The 23,127-nt window shown below is 45.5% G+C and overlaps 1 protein-coding gene across 3 annotated transcripts in view; it reads left to right on the plus strand.

The window, feature by feature from the left end:
• Positions 1 to 23,127, plus strand: part of JADE2 (jade family PHD finger 2) — a 523,571-nt gene that overhangs the window by 419,134 nt on the left and 81,310 nt on the right. For all 3 annotated transcript variants that reach the window (XM_086931489.1, XM_086931491.1, XM_086931490.1), the window contains one exon: positions 9,085 to 9,202. In XM_086931489.1, the coding sequence (XP_086787615.1) occupies positions 9,085 to 9,202 (118 nt within the window). The remainder of the gene's footprint in view (positions 1 to 9,084; positions 9,203 to 23,127) is intronic.

The following is a 23,127-nucleotide window of genomic DNA, read 5'->3' on the forward strand; positions in this document are numbered from 1 at the left end:
AAGTCAACCTGAGAATAAGGCGACAGCGGCCTTGTGAACAAAAGGTTAAAGAAATCCTTGTAATCACTCACCCACGCTCTAGGGAATGAGCTCTCCACCTCACCCGGCTACAGCTCAGGTACAAATGGAGCCCCGCTCTATTGAATGCAAAGGAAAGAAAAAATAATGAAAGAGGAAGAGCTTAATGAAGCTTATGTGTTAGACACACCCTTTTCCCAAAATGCTTTAGTTGTAGCAGCTTTGCTACCCTTCTGTCTGGCGCTACAACATAGTATGGGGACAGTGAATGTTGTAAAAGTTCTGTCTTATGCGTTTTGGCAATGGAAATCAATTCGAAGCTTTGATAAGGTTGTATGCGCTAGATCGAATTCCAATAGACAAACAGTGGGAACTCAACCAATATACCCGTATGTGTATATAACGGGTGTCTAGACCAGAGGTAGGAAACTATGAGCGTTCTAATAGGCACATAGATCGTGTTCCTTACTACTAGTGCTTTTCAACCCATGTCTAAGTAACAACCGCTAGAACCAAAGTGCCCGTATGTGTATATAACGGGTATCTAGACCAAAAGTAGAAATCTACGAGCGCTCTAGTAGGCACATAGAACACGTTTATCAGTACTCTTGCTATTACAGCCCAAGGCTCAAGAGAAATCACTGGAGCCCGCTTCGTTGGTATTGTGTGCCCCATGCACTTACCTGTCCGTCGGTACTCCTCGCCTCCGTCTAGGCTGTCGGTGGGAGGTACCTGGACGGACAGGAAGCGGCTATTTGAACTTGTTTCCGCGGGCCGACGGAACGGTCACATGACCAGTTCCGTCGCATGCGCCAGAACTACAAAACTGTCGGGAAATGTAGTTCGGCATCGAAGGTCGTGGCGCACTCAGTAGCGCGTGTGAAGGCTATTGGTATGATGGGCAATGTAGTACGCTACAGTGATATGTCAGCCCCAAAGACAAACACAGAAGAAACACTTACGATGAAATGTTTTGTAATTGTTGTTGGTAAACATGTTTACCGATAATTTAGGCAGTTGTTTATAAAAGTATGCCTAATATACCAGATGGTTTGTGGTAAATCTTACTGCTAGCCTAAAAGGGTCTGTAATGTTATCAGTACGTGGCACTGGCCACCAGATAAGGCTCAGACGAATATCTGGAGAGTGGTAAGACACAGAGCATTTAATCAATGGATCTCGTGATGCAGCACTCAAATGGCTAAGTTCTGTATATGTGTATATCAGTTATTTGTTTAATTTACCAAAAATTTATCAAGTGTGTACCGGTAATCACTTGTGATTGGTGGCATATTTAAGATTTATTCAGGTCTTGTGCAGCATATCAACATCTCGTATATGGTATTGGTATTGGTATTGGTATTTATAAAGCGCGTCTGTCGCTCCGGAAGGAGCATCCTGGCGCTAACTGGAAAGTATGCATGAGGTTGGAGGAAGGAGGGATTAGATGGCGTCCAGCACGTACTGGTCAGAAAGGCTGAAGATCCAGGTTTTAAGTTGTTTCCTAAACTGGATTTCCTTGGTTAAGGACCTCAGGTGTTGGGGCATGGAATTCCAAGCTCTAGAAGATAAGTGGGTGAGGGTTTTACCCCCTTTGGTTTTAAGGTTGAAGTTGGGTGATTTTAGTAGGTTGTTATTGGAGGATCTAAGAGTCCTCTGGGGATTGTAATGGGGATAGCGCCTAATTAGATATTTGGGGCCGATGTGGTTAAATGCCCGGAATGCAACAATTAGGATTTTGAAAAGAATCCTTTTGTGCAAAGGTAGCCAGTGGAGGGTTCTCAGAGCAGTGGAGGCTGAGGACCTCCTGGGGAGTTTAAGCACCATTCTGGCAGCAGAATGCTGGACGCTCTGCAGTTTTTTGAGTGTGACTTTTTTCACACCAGCCATTAGGCTGTTGCAGTAATCCAGGCGCGATAGGATTAGCGCCACGGCTACCGTTTTTCTAGCATCCGTTGGTAGGAAGTCAAAAAATTTTTGGAGGGATTTGATGATTCCAAAGCAACTTCCTGCCACCTTCCTAACGTGATGATCGAAGGATAGGTCAGTATCGAAGGTGACTCCAAGATTTCTTGCTGTTGTGACGGTCTGGGGAGGGGCTGTGGAACCCTCTGGCCACCAGAGATGAGGACAGAAGTTGACATTTTTCCCCATGGGGAGGATTTCTGTCTTACTAGTGTTGCACTTGAGGTGATTTGTTTCCATCCACAGAAAAACGTTTTTCAGACAGTTTTTTAGATTTTGTTCGGCTGATGTAGAATTCTCCTCTAGCGGGACTATGAGTTGGGTTTCGTCGGCGTATGATGTAACAGTTATGCCGAATGATTCGATCAAGGAGATGAGGGGAATAAGGTAGATGTTAAAAAGCAGGGGGCTTAAGATGGAACCTTGTGGGACTCCTGATCGAATCATTTTCTCTGCGGAACTGAAAGGTCCTAGAGTGATGGATTGGGATCTTTCTGTTAGGAAAGATGTTATCCAGTTCAGTGCCCGGTCGGAGATACCAATGTCCCTGAGTCTGTCCAGTAGTATGGGATGGGAGATGGTGTTGAACGCTGCTGTGAGGTCCAACAGGATCAATACTGCGTTCTTTCTTTGGTCCTGTAATATTTTTATTGAGTCGGTCAATTCGATCAATGCAGTTTCCGTCGAGTGCTGGGGGCGGAAGCCTGATTGTTGGGGGTGCAGGATATTATTCACTTCAAGATGGTTTTTGAGTTCCCTGTATACTAGTTGTTCTGTGATTTTTCCCAGGACTGGGAGAAGTGAGATTGGTCGGAGATTGGTGAGGTCGGAGGGGGATTTGTTCGATTTTTTCATTAAGGGCTTAACAGTTGCTTGTTTCCATGCCCTGGGGACGATACCAGTGCTGAGGGAGGTATTTACTATATTGTTTATAATGGGATTGACAGTGTCAATCAGTTGATGAAGGATTCTAGGGGGGCAGGAGTCAGAGGGAGCTCCTGACTCCTGCCCATATGAACTGGACTTGTGTTTGACTTGTACAAGAACAACCGTGTGGGATGGACGGTTTATCAGTAACCTACAGCGACATCCATGGAATGTCCTCATTTAGACCTGTTCTGTCCGTTTGTAATTTAAACACCCATCGTTGTTCTCTCCTATGTAGGAAGGTACTTATGTCTGCGATGTGTTTGGGAATTACTGGTTGTTCTAGCACTGTCCAATGAAGATCGGTTGGAGCATGTTGGGCTTCTAGGAAATGCTTGGTCATTCACGTCGCCTGTTTATTGCAACGTATAGAGCTCTTGTGCTCTGAGATCCTGGTCTTTATTTTCCTGGTGGTCATGCCCACGTATTTCTTATCACAAGGACAACTGATTAAGTAAATGAGGTTAGAACTATTGCAGTTCGTAAACCTGCGATGTTCCCATGGGTGTTCTGTGCCAATGTTAATCTCAGTGGATTTACAGGTTTGTGGGCATGCTGCACACTGTCCACATGGATGATGTCCGGTTACAGCGGGCATATCCCACAAAGTACCCCTCATTCTTGGAAATTCCATTCTTGGTCTTGTATGGACAAATCTGTCCTTTAGGTTTTGGCCTCTTTTAAAGGCAAATAGGGGGACCGGCAGTTTATCTTTTCCCGTGTTGAGAATGCCCCAGTGTTTTTTAATGATGTTGGTGATTTGGTTTGATCGTGTTCCAAACGTCGTAACACAGGTCATTCGCTCTGTCTTTTCTTTGGGAGGCATTATCTCTAAGAGGCTAGCTCTATTATTGTTTGCTGCTCGTTTTTTAGATCGAAGTACCAGTTTTTTGGGATAGTCTTTGTCTAAAAGATCTCGTGTTAGGTTCTTTGCATGTGTCTCAAAGGAAACTTTCGTTGTACAGTTCCTCTGTATACGCAAAAATTGCCCGTAGGGCAGATTATCCCGGAGGGACTTGGGGTGGCAACTGTGGTAATTTAACAAAGAGTTGCGAGCCATGGGTTTCTGGTAAAGCTCTGATACAAGGCCGGTCGGTGTACCAATGATGTGTAGATCTAAGAAGGCCAATCGGCATGTGTTAAATTCCATAGTGAATTTAAGATAACGGTTCTTCCGATTTAGCCACTCATGAAATTCTTTGAGTTGGATTTCACCTCCACGCCACACCACGAAGATGTCATCAATGTAACGTTTCCACGCTCGCAGACACCTAAGGTGGGGGTTGGTGTCTGCGAGCACGTGCTGCTGTTCAAAATGGTGCACGTATAGATTAGCGAGACTAGGGGCAAAAACGCTGCCCATACTAGTCCCGCTAATCTGCAGATATAGGGATTCTTCGTAGGCAAAGAAGTTCTCAGTCATAGCCAGTGTTGCCAGTGTCATAATGAGGCTGACCGGAGTTATGGAGTTCCAATCTCGTGATAGTAATAGCTCTTCTATCACTTGTAGTGTCTCCGTTTGGGGTATCGATGTATATAGGCTCTCGACATCAAACGACACCAACAGATCAGTGTTGATGTCGTATTCGATGTCGGGTAACAGTCTTAAGACATCTTTGGTGTCCTTCAAGTAGGTGGGCATTTCTTGCACCATCGGTTGGAGAAACACATCGACAAAGGTCGACAGAGGTTCCAAAAGCGAACCTACCCCGGATATTATGGGACGGCCCGGGGGGGGGGGGGGGGGGGGGGGGGGGGGGGGGTTGGGGCGTTGGACCTTGTGTATTTTTGGTAGTTGGTAAAAATACGGAGTGACAGGATTGGAAACTTGGAGATATTGACCTTCTTTGGAAGTAAGCCAGCCTTCCGCTAGTGCCTCTTCAACGATCTGAGCTATGATGTTGGTCAATCTAGCTGTCGGGTCTTCTATGAGTTTTCTATATGCCCGAGCATCGTTAAGTTGACGTAAGCATTCATTGCGGTAAGTTTCCACATCAAGGATAACCACCCCTCCCCCCTTGTCTGCTGGTTTTATCACAATGAGGGGATTCTCAGTTAAATCCTTGATGGCATTTTGTTCATCTCTGGTCAAGTTAGAGAATGTCCTTTGTCTGACAACGAAGAGTTCCCGTATGTCGTGGTTGACAGCCTCTTCAAAAGTAAGTACCTTTGGAGGCTGGCCAAGTGTGGTTGGGTTGAAAGTTGAAGGTTTCTTCAATCCAGTATTGTCTTGGGCGCTATATTGTGCCATTTCAGTGGTTTTGTTCGCAAACAAGAAATGGAGCCTGATCTTACGATAGAGTTTGCTTACTTCAATTTGGGCCTGAAATGGATCCGTACGGTTCGTTGAAACGAAGCCTAGGCCTTTATTCAATACTTGTTCCTGGGTCTCTGTTAGTTGTTGCGAACTCAAGTTGATAACTAAACTGGTCCCGCTGCGGTTGATGGTTGATCTTGTGGAATCTTCTTCCCACTTCTCAGATCCATGGTCTGGGGTGGTATGTTCCAGCGAACCTGTCCTTGCCTGGGGGTTCTTTGGCGGCCCCGGCTTCTCCTGCCCCCCTAAAAAAGACTGTTGGTTGTAGTCTCCATAGAATGGGGGCGGACCATATGGGTTCATCATTGGCGGAAAAGGGGGTCGTCCCCACGGTAACGGTTGCCACCAGGGTGGAAATTGTGGTTGGGGGAAGGCCTAATTATACCCTCTCCACCCTCTCCTGTTCCCACCTCTGCCTCGCTGTTTGAAGGAAGACTGGCTGGTATTTGATCCGTAAGAATCGCTAGAGACTCCATCAGAGCTGGAGCTCCCATAGTTGGAACCCCCTTTGTATGCATCTTTTTGGTTGGTGAGAAAAAAAGTATCATTGGTGTACGGATACACTTTCTCCATCGCAAATTCAACACATAGTCCACATTCAGTGCTCCTACGTAGCCGTGAGTCGCAGCACGCCGCATCCCGTAGAGGGGTGCGAAAACCCCGATGATGAAGCATGACACCAAGGGGCCTGTTGGTGTGTGAGGGGTATTTAAACAACACTGTGTGCTCCCCACCACTGTAGGGATCACTACCACTACAAAGAGTGGATTCCTTTTGTTTAACCCCTTCCGTGCTGCGCGATTTTTCCCGTGTGCGGCCGCCGGACGAACACGGGCGGGCCATGACGAACCCCAGCCGTCATCAGCACACGAGCACCGTAGTGCATGACGGCTGGGGTTCGTCACCAGCATGGAAGGGGTTAATATAGTCTTGCATTTAGCCATCCCCAAAGCTTCGACCGAGTACTTGTAACCATCCACTGCTCCTGCTTTTACTATCATTTTAGGTCTTACATTTTTCTTTCTTTTTCTGCACTCTACACAGTTCTCATGCTTTTACCAGCTCTGTCTCCTTTTACCCACCCTCATGCCCCACCCACAAGTCACCCTCTCCCCGCCACGCCTTTTTCCTTCATTTCTCCCATCAGGACACTTAATTACTTTTCCTGCATTCACCAGTTAAGTGTTCGCATGGGCCATTGTTGTTCAACTTGAATTGTTGATGTCATCAAGGTCTGCCTGTCCCTCAGTATCCCTTTCAAAATTAACCCTTTTAGTGTGGTTGCCTATGCGTTGTATTTCCTCATGTTCCCTACTGTAAACCAGCCTAACACTGTGATTCTTTCGGGGGTGAGGGGGTTTTTGCAGTTTTATACAGCACCAACACCACCCAAAGATATTGGAGCACTTTACATTAGCACCAGTTCCTTGGCACAAGGACACATTCTTTTTTGTAGACACAGGTAGAGTGTGATTTGCCCAGAATCATGGATGTTAAGCTGATGCCGAAACTCATACCCAGTTTCCCAGCTCTATAGTCGGCAGCTGGGCCCTTATGCCACATGCTCTCCCAAGAGGACTCCACATCGTCTCCCTGGCCTCGGCCCCAGTTCCACATATTGTGATTACGGCCACATCACTTAATTTCCTCGTGGTAGCCCACATTTGCAATTAGTTGCTCACTCACGACTCTGCTTTTCAATTTTTTTGTGTGCAGTTTTATATAGTGCCAACTCCACCCAAAGGTATTGGAGCACTTTACATTAGAACGAGTTCGTTTTTTGAGTGCCGTTTTTTACAGCGCCAAACCACCCAAAAGTATTGGAGCGCTTTACATTAGTACCAGTTACTTTACACAAGGACATATTCATTTTTGTAGGCATGGGGAGATTGAATAATTTGCCCTGAATCACGGATGTTAAGCAGATGCTGAAACTCAAAACCGGTTTCCCAGCTCCCTAGTCGGCAGCTGTGGCCCTTACGCCACATGCTCTCCATGGCCTCGTCCTCGGGTTCACATTGTGTGATTACTGGCAAATCCCTTAATCTCCTCATCGCTGCCCCCATTCTGTTGTTTGCCTGTTTTCTTCCCTCCTGTCACTGGTTTCCGTCACTGAATTCCGTTGCACAGATCCCCTCCTTCACTGACTGTTTTTCACCTTTCTTTGTGCAGTTTTATTTAGCGCCAACACCACCGAAGCTATTGGAGCGCTTTACATTTGCACTTGTTACTTTGCACAAGGACACATTGATTTTTGTAGGCACGGCAAGAGTAAGAGATTTGCCTAAAATCAAGGATCTTAAACCGATACCAAAACTCGAACCCGGTCTACCAGCTCCATAGTAGGCAGCTCTGGCCCTTACATCACATTCTCTCTCAAAAGAACGCCATACCATCTCTCTAGAGTCAGCTTCATTTCCACATTTTTTGATTACGGATAAATCACTTAATCTTTTTGTTTCTAAACACAACAGTATTGGAAAAGCTAATAGGTTTTGCCTTTGCGAAATCAATTGTTTTGAAGTCTCGGATAGACAATGCATGTACTTCTCAGCTAGACAAGGCATGTGCTGTCTTGAAGAGGCATCTGTGTTCTATCTGTGGGCTTACAGGCCCCCCCATCTCCTACCATAGGAAAGCTTCAGTGTCAATCTAATTTTCTTTTATGCCATTTGTCATGGCATGCGGATGTCATGCCCTCTTTTTTTGTTTGGCCCTCCCATAGTGCATGGACCAAGTACGTCTCCTTACACTGCTCTCGGTTTGCGCAACTATTTTTTCTTTGTTTTCAAGCACTCCATAGGAGTACTTGTGTTTTTCAGGGTGCCTTCCTTGTACAACATACACACATGCCACTAAAATGCATGCACGTGTACATAAACAAATGCATTTCTTTAAAAGTTGTTAAAACGAGAATAGCACTTTATTTGTATTTTTTTTTTTTGCGCAGTCCGATGGTATTGGAGAGCTCACTCCATCTTGCCATATCGGGAACATGAGCCAATGACATTGGAGCGCTTTAAGTGCTCACCAGTTACATTCCACAACCATACATTAATTTTTGACGCTGATCCTGCTTCAACTATGGGATTGTTTTGTTTTACTCCTTCATTGTTTCTTCCTCCCACCTTCTGCCGTGGTTGCTTGCCCATTGGCCAGCGCAGGCCATGTCAAAGTGCTTTTTTGTGTTAGGAGAGGCAGGACAATAAACTCAACGTTGGGACGAAGAGACTCCGCATTGGCTCCACATCCTGTGATTTTGGCCTTTTAGTGACTATCAGCCATGAACAGCAGATGTGCTGCTAGATTACATGGCTAAAAGACATTCACATTGGAAAGGCCAATAGCTCTGGAATCGCCAAGACCTATTGGCTTTGCCAAATGCTTGTTTAACATCTTTCTGAATGTTAGTTCTCTGTAAAGTAAGCAGCAGCCCAGTGTTGCTTGATGCTTTTCGCACTTGTCTCTGGATGTATAACTCTCTTACAACAATGTCTGACTTATTGATCTTACACACTTGCATCTGAGTTTGATTATGTGGACATGATCAGTTAATCTGAAATCATGGATTGTTATTGTGCGCTGATATTTTATTTATTTGAATATTCTCAATTGTATTTTCCATTTCTGATACAAAGCATCTATTTTCGTTATTGCTTAGGCTAACTATTCCAACCTTTGTGGTCTTTGTTTACTCTATTTAAGAATCTGGCAATTTTTAATTACATAGTTATTTTTCCATGTAAGAAAAATACATATTTTTTTAAATCACTTATGAAGAGTTTCTGGGAGATATGCTGATAGAAACAAATAGGCAAGTATACACCGCTAAATCTGATTTTTGTTTAACTTTACAGGTTCGAAATCTGTGCTACATGGTGACGAGAAGGGAAAAAATGAAACACTCAATCTGTAAATTTCAAGAACAAATTTTTAAATTACAGATGAAACTAATTGAAAAGGATCTTTGTCAAGGTAGGCACAGATGAAACAATTCTGCATGGTAGTTCGCCCCCTGTTTCTATCCATATTTCACTCCTATGTTCTGCCCACAGTGCCTGACGTTACTGCAGAGGAGTAGTCAGACGTTGTCAAGAATTAGCCACAGTGATATTTAATACGCTTTGTTAAAGGACTTTGCCTATTATTGGGTGAAAGGTGTTGTGAAAGCATTGCAATAACGTTTGCTATTACAAATAACAAAAAAGTGAAACATTTCATGAATGTTGAGTATCAGAGTCCTGCTAGTTATTTAAATTATAAAATAACATTCATTAAACGTTCCGTGTAAAATGTGCTGTGCTAATGGTTAAAGGAGTCCCTGGGTCTAGCCCACTCGCGTAGGCACTTCATTTTACAAGGTGTTTTATGTATTTGCTTTTATTCCCGTGTGAAATTTATGAATTTCCAGGTCTTAATCACAAACCACATTTTAGGACCTATTTTATTTTTTCTGTTTCAGCTCTCTACACAGTGCTTGTACTTTTACTAGCTACGTCTTCTCCCATTCGACCTCATGCCCCATACACAGATCACCCCCTGCCCTGTCACTGCTTTTCCTTTCGTTGCTGTTTTCAGTTTCCCCCACCTCTTGTCTTCTGTCGCTGCTTGCTCCGTTGCTCCTCCTGGTGCTTGCATTGTCCACAGATCACCCCATCACTGCTTTTCTGTTCATTGCTGTTTTCCGTATCCCCCACCTCATCCCTTCCGTCTGCTTACTCCCTCGCACCTCCCGGTGCTTGCCCCGTCCACAGATCACCCACCTACGCCATCACTGCTAATCCTATTGTTGCTGCTTTTTGTTTCTCCCACCTTCTCCCTTCCGTCAGTGCTCTCTTCCTTGCACCCACCCCCCCTCCCCCCGGTGTTTGCCCCATCCGCAAATCACCTCCTCCTGTGACCCTGCTTTAAACCCCCATTGTAGTCTTTTGTTCTAGTGAGTAGTGGTGTTCTGCCTTTTAATATCCTGTAATTGTAAAGCTCACATGCTGATTGGAGCATGTTTGCACAACTGCTATTACTTGACACACATGTATTCTGTTTATTTTGTGTGCATTTTTACACGTTATGTGGTCTTTCTGCAATGGTGTTTATAGCTGGAAAGTCAGACCTCAAGTGAATCAGGTACGCGTCATCACAGAACATGTCCAAGTTTCTAAAGAACCTGTGTCTTCTGCTGTAATTGAATAGCCACGTTTTTCCTGTGCGAAATCATTGAACTGTTCGTGTCTCATCTTGTTGCTTCTCATTTCATAAGGTGGGACTCTATTTATTGAAATGTCTCCCTTCCGGACACTTGATTACCTTTTCTGCATTCACCGGTGAAGTGTTCTGTGCGCCATTGTTGTTTAACTTGAATGCTCTTCAAAGGAGCCAGGCTGAGTCTTGATGTCAAGGTCTGCCTGCCCCTCAGTGTCCATGCTAAATGTATTCTTTTTGATGCGACTGCTGATGCGATGTATTTCCTCATGTTCACTACTGTAAACCAGCCTAACACAAAGATTCTTTCTGTTTTTTGGTGCAGTTTTATATAGTGCCAAGCACCACCTGAAAGTATTGGAGCGATTTACAGTAGCACCAGTTACTTTACAAAAGAACGCATCCATTTATTGTAGGCACAGGGAAATTAATTGATGTGCCCAGAATCAAGGCTGTTAAGCGAACGGCGAAACTCAGGTTCCCCAACTTCCTTGGTCGGCAGCTGTGGCCCTTACAACACATCTTCCCTCAAGAGGACGCCACATTGTCTCCCTAGCCTCTGCCTTAGTTCCACATTTTGTGATTATGGCCAAAGCACTTAATCTCTCCATGACAGCTCACATTTGCTGGTGGTTGCCGTCCACCTCCCGCCTGTCGCTGCTTGCCCAGCTGATCTCCTTTGCACAGAAACCCTGCTCCCTGACTCAGCTTTTCACATATTTTTTGTGTAGATTTATATAGCGCTAACACCACCGAAGATATTGGAGCTCTTTAGAGTAGCACCAGTTCAAATCAAATCAAATATTACTTTATTCGGCACTTGAAAAGATACCATTAAAGTACATAAAATCAGTTAAAAACACGTTAAAAAACAATTCATTCATGGTATTTCATTCCATTTTATCCAGAGTCTCTATATACAGGGCATTGCAGTCAACTCATCTTTCTCGAATTCCTTAACCTCACCGTCATCTTAATAAAACTCATGATACAGGACAGGGTATATGCATCATTGGCCTTCTGCAAGAACAATAAAGCTACCTTGGCGTGTTTAAACTTAGCTCGTTTCAAGATTCCCATCAGGAACTTGCGCCTAGGTAATTAGTAAAATGAACATAACAGAACAAAATGAAGGGTATCCTGCGGAGACCTATTGTCGCAGCCGCAGGTACCCTTCTGCTCAACCGTTAAGGTAAAACCGGGGGGATCGGACAATAAGTGGTGCAACAGGTTAAACCTAAAACGGGTCATATAAAATCTGTCCTGTGCATTATGGATCAGTGAGAGATAGGGTTCCCTTCCCCTCTCCGTTTTCAATAATCTATAAGCCACAACTGTGGATGTACGCTCTTCAGTGGCCGCCCTGCTTACAGTTGTCCATTCCCCAAACATTTTCTTGACTGTCGTTTTATTCTGGGCAGTGAGGGCTTCGGGCTCAGTGAAGAGGTTCTTACAACCAAGGACCTCTTAAGTACACTTTACATATTTTAGCCAGGGGATAGAACTCCCTTTGTCTCGATTCAGACAATCTGTGATAATTTGTCTACTGAGGCCTGCCTTGGGGGTTAGACCAGATTTTCACCCAGGCCAGAAGCGGCCTGATCTTAATCTGGTCTTCAATATAAGGTTCTCCCATTTCCTCATGTATAATGAAGGCAGATGTGCTATGCGGAACTTTCAGTATCCTTCTAAACAATTTGTTTTCCTCTGCCTGGACCTGATATATGTTCACAAAACCCCAGACCTCCGCCCCATAGGCTGCCTTGGCGCAGCATATTGATCTATACAAATTCATCACTTGCTCGAGGGACCATCTTCCCAACCTTCTCCCATAACCCATTATAGCCCCGGATGAGGCCACCAGTTTTGCGCAGTGTTTGTCCACCAGAAGTCTAAACTTTAAAAGCCCGTCAAATAGTACACCTAAATAGGAAAAGGACTATACCCGGCCCATTTTGTAAGTTCCTATCTTATAAGAAAATTTCTTATCTGGTCTGGCCCCCGCAAGCATGACATATGATTTGTCCAGGTTTGCTGATAAATCAAGTGTGGACATAAAATTTACAAATCCGTCAATCAGCCGCTGTAACCCCGCGGTGTCCGGGCTAGCAACACTGCGTCATCTGCGTAAAGCAGGACGGGGACTGGACGGGTACCTACTTGAGGAGAGTCCACTCCAAGTTTGCATGGTTCCCTGTCTAAGTTATTAATATAAAGTGAGAACAAAAAAGGAGCTAAAATGCAGCCCTGCCACACTCCACTAGTGCATGGGAAAGGTGAAGTCTTACTTCCGTCTTGGTTAAAACAGACAGACGCAGTTGTGTTCCAGTATAGGGCCTTAAAGATGTTGACTAGATCCTGGTCCACCCCTAGGCCTATCATCAGGGCCCATAGCTTCTCCCTGTTCACTCAAATGCCGCAGAGAGGTCCATGAACCCCAAGTAGACCGCCTCCTTGCGGGCTATGGTATACTTAGCAACCAGCAAGTAGAGATTCAGGCATTGGTCCGTAGTTGACCTTCCCTCCCTGAACCCATATTGAGTATCCGTTATTACCTGGTGGGTGTCTGCCCATTCAGTCAGGCGATTTAGGACAACACGACCCAGCACCTTCGCCGTGACATCAATCAAGGATATCGGGCGATAACATTGGGGGTCATCCCGGTTTCCTTTTTTAAATATTGGGACTATTGTTGCCGAGGACCAAGAGCGCGGTAGACCCGCCTCCACTGCCGCGTTCAAGACCCTCGTAAGAATGGGTGCCCACAACTCCACTTTACTGAGGTATAGGTCGGGAGGAATGCAATCCGGGCCAGGCGCCTTATTTTTATTTAGCCCCCGGATTGCCCCTTCCACTTCTGCCAGAGTGGGTTCGCTGGCCGTGCAGTCAATTTTAGCCTCTGCCCTTTATCGTTGTTAATTTCACCCGTACGGTTATATAGATTTTTAAAGTGGGAATACCACTGCTCTGGCAAAATGGTATTTAAAATTTGTGGGGCTTGAGTCCTGGAAACATGGTTTATTTATAATTTTCCAGAACTCGGTCAGGTCTCTCCTATCCGCCGCCTCCCTTAAGTCCACCCAGGCTTGCATTTGGAGGCTAGTTTTGCGGGCTTTTAGTGCCTTCTTATATGTCGGCCTGCATTGGGCTATATAAATATTATCCCTGGGAAGCAATTTTAGGCTATATTGAAGGTCTTTATGTGCCTTTGAGCATTCTTTGTCGAACCATCTAGATGTGGTAGTTAATATCCTAGTCTTAGTGGTCTTTAATAGTTCTTCAATGAGGTGCGCCATCTCTTCGAATGCAGTTACTACCGCAGCCCCCTCAATATTGGGGTCGAGGCATACGTTTAGTGCGTCTGCCCTTGTAGTTATTAAGATTTTATAAAAACTATCCCCATCTATTTTGGACCATCTAAGTCTCCTCCCTTGGTCTGATATCGTCTCTACCGATCCTACCCCACGTGATGCATTTTTAATGGTTGGGCCTTTTAGCTCTAACACCAGGGGGTTATGGTCGCTAAATATGCTGCTTTCTATATCCGCCCTGCTGACCCAGGCTTTAAGTATAGGTGAGACCATGATATAGTCAATGTACGATCGACATCCTCTGCCCTTGAAGGTGGGATTAAGCTCCCCGCCACTACCCATTCCTACCAGGTCCATTGTATGGACCAAATTCTGGCCTTTCAGCACCTACCGACTTTACCGTCGACAACTGGGCATTTAGGCGAGACTCCAGTTCTTTTATTGTATTTCCCTTGCCATTTGCTCCTACCGCATTGTACCAGTTAACCAGGGTGATGTTTACCCCTTTTGTGCGAAAGCCCACCGCCTGCATGTTCTGTGACGCCCAGTTGAGGTTGGACCAAACCCCTTCTATAAGAAGATCTACATATATGATCAACCCTCCCATAGCTCTCCCTGAAGCTGACCTTTAGGCAGGGACTGAGAAACACTTAAACCCCTCCAGGGAGAAGTGGTTACAATCAATCATCCAGGTCTCATGAAGACATAGAACATGAAACCTGGTAATGTATTGCCTCCAGTTCTGTTCCTCATATTTGGCAGCAAGTCCTGCTACATTCCAGGATAATATTTTTAATCCGTCCTGACTAACTGGTCTTCTTGCCCCGGCCATGAGGGTGAGTAGTCACACTTCCCTCAAGTATCGTGATTTCATTTAGGTCAGCTACGTTATCTAAATGTGTTAATTGGTTGCCTAAATCGCTGCTATCTAGCCCCGTTATCTCCATCTCAACTGCAGTACATGGTTGTAAGCTCTCTGCAATATTTACCCCCTTATCGTCCCCTCTCTGCAATAACTCGCATTGCGTTGTTTTAATCAGGGGTGCCTTATTCTGTTCAGGGCTCTTATCCCTATCTTGTTTATGCCTAGGGTTTGTATCTATCCCTAGTCAGTCCAGTTATTCTAGGGTCGACAAGGGGTCGAATCTGTTCTGGAGGTCAATCCCACCCTGGTTCCTCATGGCTACATAGTGAGATATACAGCTTTGCCCAGCTAAGTTTCACTCCCTACCTCTCAGACCATCCATGACACTCCCCCGGTTATAAGCCCCCTTGGGATAGAAGAAACTGAGGGGCATAGACCTGATGTTGCTGGCGTCCGTAGTTGGACCCCACCTTAGTATCTGGTCATCAACCTGCGTATTTCTAAAGTTCACCACCACACAATCCCCAATGTTATCCTTGGGCCTGATTCCCACCCAGTTCCCCCGCCGGACCATTAGTATTTTCCCCTGTTCCGTGCCTACCAGAGGCCTACACTTATTTAACCAGAACATGGTTGTATTTTTGAGCTCGCCATAAGTCTCCACCTGGTCTGGTCTCAGAACTGGAACTCCTGTAAGAATAATTACATAAGGTGCTGCGCCAGGAGGTAGATTAAGGGTTACTGACATGTTCGAATGCCCCTTAGTAGCGGAATTCTCTAGTTGGCCCTGGCTCACGGGGGGGGTCGAAGCTTGTCCATGAACTATTGCCCAGTGTATGCCCTTTGGCGCTCCCTGGGGAACTTCCCTGCTGGTAGCGGGCAAACTCGGGGGGGCCTGTGGCAAGCCTGCTGGTTGTGTGTTCGGGGGGGTCAAGGGATGTGTGATGGTGTTACTTTGGTCATTTCGGGGCCTATTTATAGATGGTAATTCTGAGCTAGTGCTAATACCCTCCCCCAATGGGTTATTACCCAAGGAGGCAGGATTACTGCCACCGGCCGACCCCTTTGTTTTACCCATAGTTATTACTTTATCCAACCTGCTGAGGATCAATTTAGTTTGGTTGGCGATGAGTTGGTCTAAGTGGTTCTGTAGGTAAGATATTATTTATGCTACCCACATTGGGGGCGCTTGTGTGTTTAGATCGGCCCCTCCAGGAGACCTTGTTTCTGTGGTGGGGGTATCTAACGGGGCCTTATTCGGGGTGACTCTCTTCCGCCTGGTCTTTTTCCTGTTAGTTTTCCTACTCTCACTCATTTGTGGTGTTTCCCCCCTTGGTTTTGTCTCCTGTGCCAGCAAAGTCCCCTCTTGAGCACAAGGGATATCAAATATCCCGAGGTCAGGGAAAGCCAGTAAAGATGTTTGGACTTCTGGATCCTGCTCCAAGCTTGGTAGAACAGGTTGGGGGGTTAATGAGAGGCATCTCTCCGTGCGCTCAATCTCAGATGCTACTTCCCCTAATGCTTTACGTAATATTCTGTCAATAGCAGTTGGTTTACCCCAGATCGATATAGGCATACCTTTAGATTTACTACTTTTTGCGGGATCGGGGGGGGTACACTTAGGTAGTTTTGACGACCTTGTTTGCACTGCGCTTGCCATATCTGTGTGCTAATTGAATTTAGTAAGTAGGGCAACAAAGGGTTACCCGGGTTCAAGAACACTTTGCACAACTGAATGTCCAGGCAATTACAGCTGCCCACTATCACTCCCAAGCGTCTCTAGTCAGAGTGGTGACTCACAGAATCGCCTGTTACTTAATTATCAATGATTATACCATGTACTGACCCGATACTTGTCCAGTGGTGTTCACAGGCACTTCCCGATACACAGAAATTAGAGACCGAGCCCGTCCCGTCCCCGGACAGCCACAGACGGCCCGCCCTTGTCCCGGGCTTCTCCCGGCTTGCTCCCGCGCGCGACTCGCGGGGCGATAGGCGTTCCCTTCAGTTAAGGCGCCTCCGGGCCCGTCGATGGCATCACTGCCACAGCGTCGAACCCCCGGGGCAGCTGGGTGATGTAGTGCCCCAGCTGCGTGTGGGTCCGGGGAGCTGGAAAAGCCATTTCCCTCACGGCGGTTTGGTCTGGTGTGGGCTTGGTGGTACGTGCCGTTTCCCTCAGGGCTTGCTGGCTGACCCCAGAGCGCTTCGGCGCTCCCTTCAGTTAAGGCGCCTCCGGGCGCGTCAATGGCATCACTGCCACAGCGTCGAACCCCCGGGGCAGCTGGGTGGTGTAGTGCCCCAGCTGGGTGTGGGTCCGGGGAGCTGGAAAAGCCGTTTCCCTCATGGCGGTTTGGTCTGGTGTGGGCTTGGTGGTACGTGCCGTTTCCCTCACGGCTTGCTGGCTGACCCCAGAGCGCTTTGGCTCCCCCTTCAGTTAAGGCGCCTCCGGGCGCGTCAATGGTGTCACTGCCACAGCGCGAACCCCCGGGGCAGCTGGGTGATGTAGTGCCCCAGCTGCGTGTGGGTCTGGGGAGCTGGAAAAGCCATTTCCCTCACGGCGGTTTGGACTGGTGTGGGCTTGGTGGTACGTGCCTTTTCCCTCATGGCTTGCTGGCTGACCCCAGAGCGCTTCGGCGCTCCCTTCAGTTAAGGCGCCTCCGGGCACGTCGATGGCGTCACTGCCACAGCGTCGAACCCCTGGGGCAGCTGGGTGATGAAGTGCCCCAGCTGCGTGTGGGTCCGGGGAGCTGGAAAAGCTGTTTCCCTCACGGCGGTTTGTCTGGTGTGGGCTTGGTGGTACATGCCGTTTGCCTCACGGCTTGCTGGCTGACTCCAACCAGTTACTTTTTGTGTGTGTAGTTTCGTATAGCGCCAACACCGCCAGAAGGTATTGGAGCGCATTACATTAGCACCAGTTGTAGTGTAGTTCCTATATCCCTGATAGGCTCTGTGCATTGGAATAATATACACTATAGATTTGACATAGGACTGAGGTCAGTATGTCTCTATCGAGTACATTAAACTTAACTTCTTGTGTGTGCCAGCTACTTCAGAGATTACTGGAAACTTTCTCGAATGAACAAGAAGGGATTCGTTTCCTACAACCGCATAAACATGACATCTTTGTTTCCCTTAGAGTCGGAACAATATCTTTAGAAACGTGGAAACAATAGATTACATTTTCACTCAGTCAATCATGCATGCTTCGTTTCTACATAGTTGCACAGAAATAAAGAGACAGACTTTTCAATAAAAAGGGTTTATTGAACAGTCTTATTTCTCATGCAAGAGATATGAACTTCTACAATCGTAAGACAGAATGCGAAGTATAATGCATACAGCGTAAACAGTAATATAAAATGATACTGTAATAGCATGGTCTGTAGCTATGACATATATAAAAATACATACATAAATAACACAGGCTAAAATATTCAACTGGTGCTTCTAAAATAATCCTTCCCCTGTTTATCGAACTAACCTAATTCTGGTACGAGGAAAGAAGTAGGTGCTGTTTAGCTATAGTTTAGTTTAGTTTTGCCAAGAATTGGCAAAAGTTTCTCTAGGTTCTAATCCGCTCCATATCTTAGAATGAGAGAGGTTGGTATCTCTTTCCTGGGCCTCGATCGCTAACACCCCACAAGGGGAATCAGAAACACTGGAGCTGGATTCTCGGCTAGGAGGAGGACAGCGTCTGGTCAGTGCGTCAGTTGGGGAGATGACTTCCTTCGGGACTTGCTGTAGCGAGCCGCGTCGTGCAAGTAGGTAGCCTAACCGCACCGTGCCTTGCCATAGCAAGTGAAGGTAAATTTATACCTTGAAGGTGTTTAGGAATGCCTGTATTGACGTACAAGTCGGGCATATGAACTTCCTGATTGAACCCCTAAGGAATAGATGTTCATGCATAATAGATGGATTCTTGGAGAAATCAATATCCAGGCAAGGGGAAGTCCTAAAGGCTTAAGAGTCTGGTTTACCAAGAACTTGTTGTGATGAAGAGGATCTGATGTAGTTGACCATGCCTGTATTTGGTTTAGCATGAGCAATGCCTAAATAATGGCTGGATTTCTATGCCTAAATAAGGGCAATGTGAATTATACCTATATAAGGGCATGAATCGGGAAATCTAAAGACGGTATCTAAATCGACACACAACACAGTTACTTTACTACACATTAATTTTTGTAAGCACAGAGAGTTTAAGGCATTTGCCCAAAATCAAGGATCTTAAGCGGACGCTGAAACTTTAACCTGATTTCTCCAGTATTGTGTCTTTCATAGATTCACATGCTTGAATCATTCCCAGTTGTCAAAGTGGGAGTCCCACAGTACCATATAAAAGCAGTATTTATCGCTGTCAAAGGCTATAATGGCAAAGGAAACGTCAGTTTAATAGCTCTAAGTCCTTTTTTAAAAAGACCACATTTGAACTATAACCAATCATGCCACAGCACTTTCTAGAACACTCCCATCAGAGCCGGAGTCCCTCAGTTGTTACAAGGATTCTGCGCAAACACAGAACTGTGCACAGAGACTTAGGACCTCAGTGAATTAGGGTGTGCCAAAACGTACCTTAGTACCCAAAATCCCCTACCAGACTAGCATTCAGTGTCACATTAGCTCCTATAGCAAAGAAACCAATGATTAGATAACCTGGAACATGCGACCTAGAACCATCTCAGGAATAGTGGGAAGTGAGAACACTCTTTTGTCATACGCTCAAATCAGTCCACAACAGGAGTAAAATAGAGACACAGTAAAGTTAAAATGTTTATTTTAACAACGTGATCTCAAGCGCAGTATTTTAATTAACATCAGCATACATATGGATACTAATAATACAGCATGGTTACAATTCCATAAAATAAAAAAGGAGAAATCATATTACAATGATAGTGCAAACAGGTGATAAAAACGCCTATTTAAAACACCCTCCCTATCTAGGAACTATGTATTATAAACCTATAGAAGGTCTCTAGAGTTATCTTAGGGGGACCCCATTTCCCTGTCCGCTCAGTAAGTGTAAATTACATCAGGATTGGTTAGTCTCTCTGCATACCTGGAATCTTCCAAATGTGTGCAATTCTGGCAAGTGTGCTATGATAAAGGCGCCAGAATCCTACTCTGCTTGCAGCTGCCAAATTATTGTCTCTAGAATGTGTTACACGGACAAGCCAGTAAACAGACTTGCGTTATGATAACCTTGGCGGCTTAGCACTCACTGTACAGACCGGGGATATGATGTATGTCTAGATATGTCGAAAAACAATCCTTTTCCCATGTATAGACCTTCATCCAAGCTAAGTCAGCAAAAACAGCTAAGCAGTGTCATGTGCAAAAGTAGCAAAAGGGAAAAATTGCGTTTAAACTTCAAATAAGCCATGCTAACTTAACATACAAACATAAGAGGCCCATACACCATATGACACAGTTGCTCAGTTTCTTCAGATATTACTTCTTTTTGGAGCATCCAAGATTATATTTCATATTTAATTTCACTTTGACCCTGTAATGTAATGTAAAATGCATTTATATAGCGCATAAATCACCCGAAGGTCTCAGAGCGCTAGCAGATCCTCCATCACAGATCCACAAGACAGAAACAGTGGGCCGGTGGCTAAAAGAGCCAGGTTTTAAGGTTCTTCAGGAATCTGATGGCTGGGTTCTGTCCTGATCTGGAGGGGCAGGGTGTTCCAGGCTTCAGAAGCTGTTTTACTAAATGCCCTATCACCATTTCTAACCGTGCGGACCATGGGAACAGTTAGAAGTAGTTTGCTGGTAGACCTGAGTGTTCTAGCCGAGTTATGGAATTTGAGCTTGTTTTCTGGTAAATCAGTCCATGTCCATAGATGGTTTTATGGACTAAGCAGCATAGTTTGAATTTTATGTGCTTCTTTATTGGGAGCCAGTGCAAAGTTTTGAGACAGGGCAGTGATGGAGTGCGGGGGGGGGGGGAAGGTTGAGCACAAGCCTTGCGGCAGTGTTTTGTAGTACCTGTAGTCGGGCCAGAAGATTTTCGTTAATGGAGGATAGCAAGGCATTCCCGTAATCTATCCGGCTGACAATGAGACCTTGTACTAAAAGCATGTGCGACGTAAGGGGAACCCATTTGAAAATTTTCTTCCAACTGCGCATGAGGCCGAAGCTGGTGTGCACTACTTTATTGACATGCTCAGTCATGTACAACCTGTTGTCGACTATTAGCCCAAGATTCCTAACTGAGGATTTGGGAGAGGGACAGGGTCCCAGTGTTGGCCACCATTCTTTTGTCCAAATCTTGTCGGCCTTTCCAAAAAGCACGATCTCCGGTTTGCTAGCATTTAGCATCAGGAAGTTGCTGGTCATCCAGTTATGGATTTCAACCATACAATTTTTGAACCTCCGTTTGGTTTCGTCTGGATCCTGGTTGACAGTGATCAGTAATTGTGTATCGCCGGCGTAGGACACGGTTCCAAAACCGTGGGCTCTGATCACTTTAGCCAGGGGAGATACATATAAGTTAAAGAGCGTAGGGCTCAATATTGACCCCTGTGGTACACCCTTATCATTATCCAGATAGCTGGAGGAATATGTTCCTACTTGGACCTTTGAGCGTCTGTTGGTTAGATAGCTTTTAATCCAGAGTAGTGCAGGGCCCTCGACACCAATCTCTGCAAGACGTTCTAGGAGAATGAGATGCGAGATGGTGTCGAAGGACGCGGGCAAGTCAAGCACGATCAATATGGAAGACTGTCCTGAGTCTAGAGTCATTCTAACATTATCAACAATTTCGAGCAAGGCAGTCTTGGTGCTATGGGATGCCCCGAATCCCGATTGGGAGGAGTCCAGAAGTCTATTTGTCTCTAAGTAAGTTACAAGTTGTTGATTCCATGACTTTTCCAAATAGGGGCAGAAGAGAGATAGGCCAATAGTTTGAGAGTTGTTTAGAGTCGGCCGAAGGTTTCTTTAAAATTGGTCTTATTGTGGCCTCCTTCCAGTGCAGGGGAATAGAAGCGTGAGATAAAGAGAGATTGAGGGTCTTAGTTAGATCAGAGATCAGCGCAGGGGCGATTTTTACTAGGATTTGAGAGGAGGCTGGGTCCCCAGGGGATCCTGACTTGATTTTGTGCAAAGTTGATTCTACTTCTGTTTCAGAGAAAGGAGAAAATTCTCTGAGTATATTGATTTGGTTTTTGGGGTCACTGTCGCTTTTATTAAGCGGAGGTGTGGTCTGAAAGGAAAGAGATGGTTGGGGAAAATATTTGTGGATGTCATTAATTTGTTCGTGGAAATACGATGATACAGAGTTAACCCACTCTTGTGATTCATTGGATGAATGCTGACAGGCAGGGGAGTTTGTGAATTCTTTAACAATTTTATATAGCTCTCTCTGCGAGTTTGCTGCCTGGGTTATCCTGTTGCCTAAGTACACTTTTTTAGCCATAGCAATTTCTTTCATATAGGACCTATGTGCTGTTTTATAAAGTTGTCTGTCAGTTTGGGCTTTGGTTTGTCGCCATTTCCTTTCTGCTGTCCTGACAGAAAGTTTGATCTTTTCCAGATTCGGAGTAAACCACAGGGAGATTTTGGTGGGAGGCCTGGATGCTCTTGCGATTAGATCTAAGGTCGAGGAGATCGCGAGTTCAAGATCGATAGCTGCTTTATTAGGATCAGTGATATTAGTAATGACAGGGGGGGGAGAAGTGGGCGGCAAAGGAGTCCAAATTTATCATATTCCAAGGTCTGCTCAGTTTTGCTTGATTGCTTTTTTGGGGTTTTATATAGGTGCCAGCAATGTGAAATTGGATAACATAGTGATCTGTACAGAGTACTGGAAGTATTTGACTGATTTCTACTTTAGAGGAGTTTGTGCACAGTAGATCCAATGAATGTCCAGCAGTATGAGTAGGGCCTGTAGGTAGTATGCTTAGTGTAGGAAGGTGGATATCTGACTATGGTTACCCCCAACTTTTTGCCTGGTGTTTTGCTGGTTTTTCGACTTAGTTGACCTGGGACCCTGCTATTCAGGGCCCCAGGCCCACTGCTCTCTCTGTAAAATGGATTCCATGTACCTTAGGTACATATCTAATTGGATACTGAGTCACCTTATCAGTCCCTGTACAGAGTACCTTAGGTACCCAGGGCATAGGTGTACCCAGGGGCTGCAGCATGTATTATGCCACCCCTGGCTGGCCATCCAAATCTGACACAACTGGCTGCACGACAGCTGGGGCAAGGTGGTGTAATCACCCTTTGCTTTAGATATAGTATTCCTATGTCTAACCCTAAAATGGGCACATGTATTCCTATCAGTCACTCCTATGGCAGGCCTTATCAATCCTGAAGGCAGAGTGCTTGGAATTATGTGAGATGGTGCTCTGGCGTGAACTGAGCCCTTTTGCAGCTTGCGGAACCAAGTCCTAATAGCTGTTCCATGATAACGCGTACCATATACTCTTAAGTGCATTATAATCCTCGCGGTTATTTGCTATCTTTGGTATCGCTTTATCAAAACATGTCGAGTAAGGTGTCATACGAATTGGAAT

This window comes from Lissotriton vulgaris, chromosome 7, assembly GCF_964263255.1.
Source record: "Lissotriton vulgaris chromosome 7, aLisVul1.2, whole genome shotgun sequence".
In the NCBI taxonomy this organism is placed as follows: Eukaryota; Metazoa; Chordata; class Amphibia; order Caudata; family Salamandridae; genus Lissotriton; species Lissotriton vulgaris.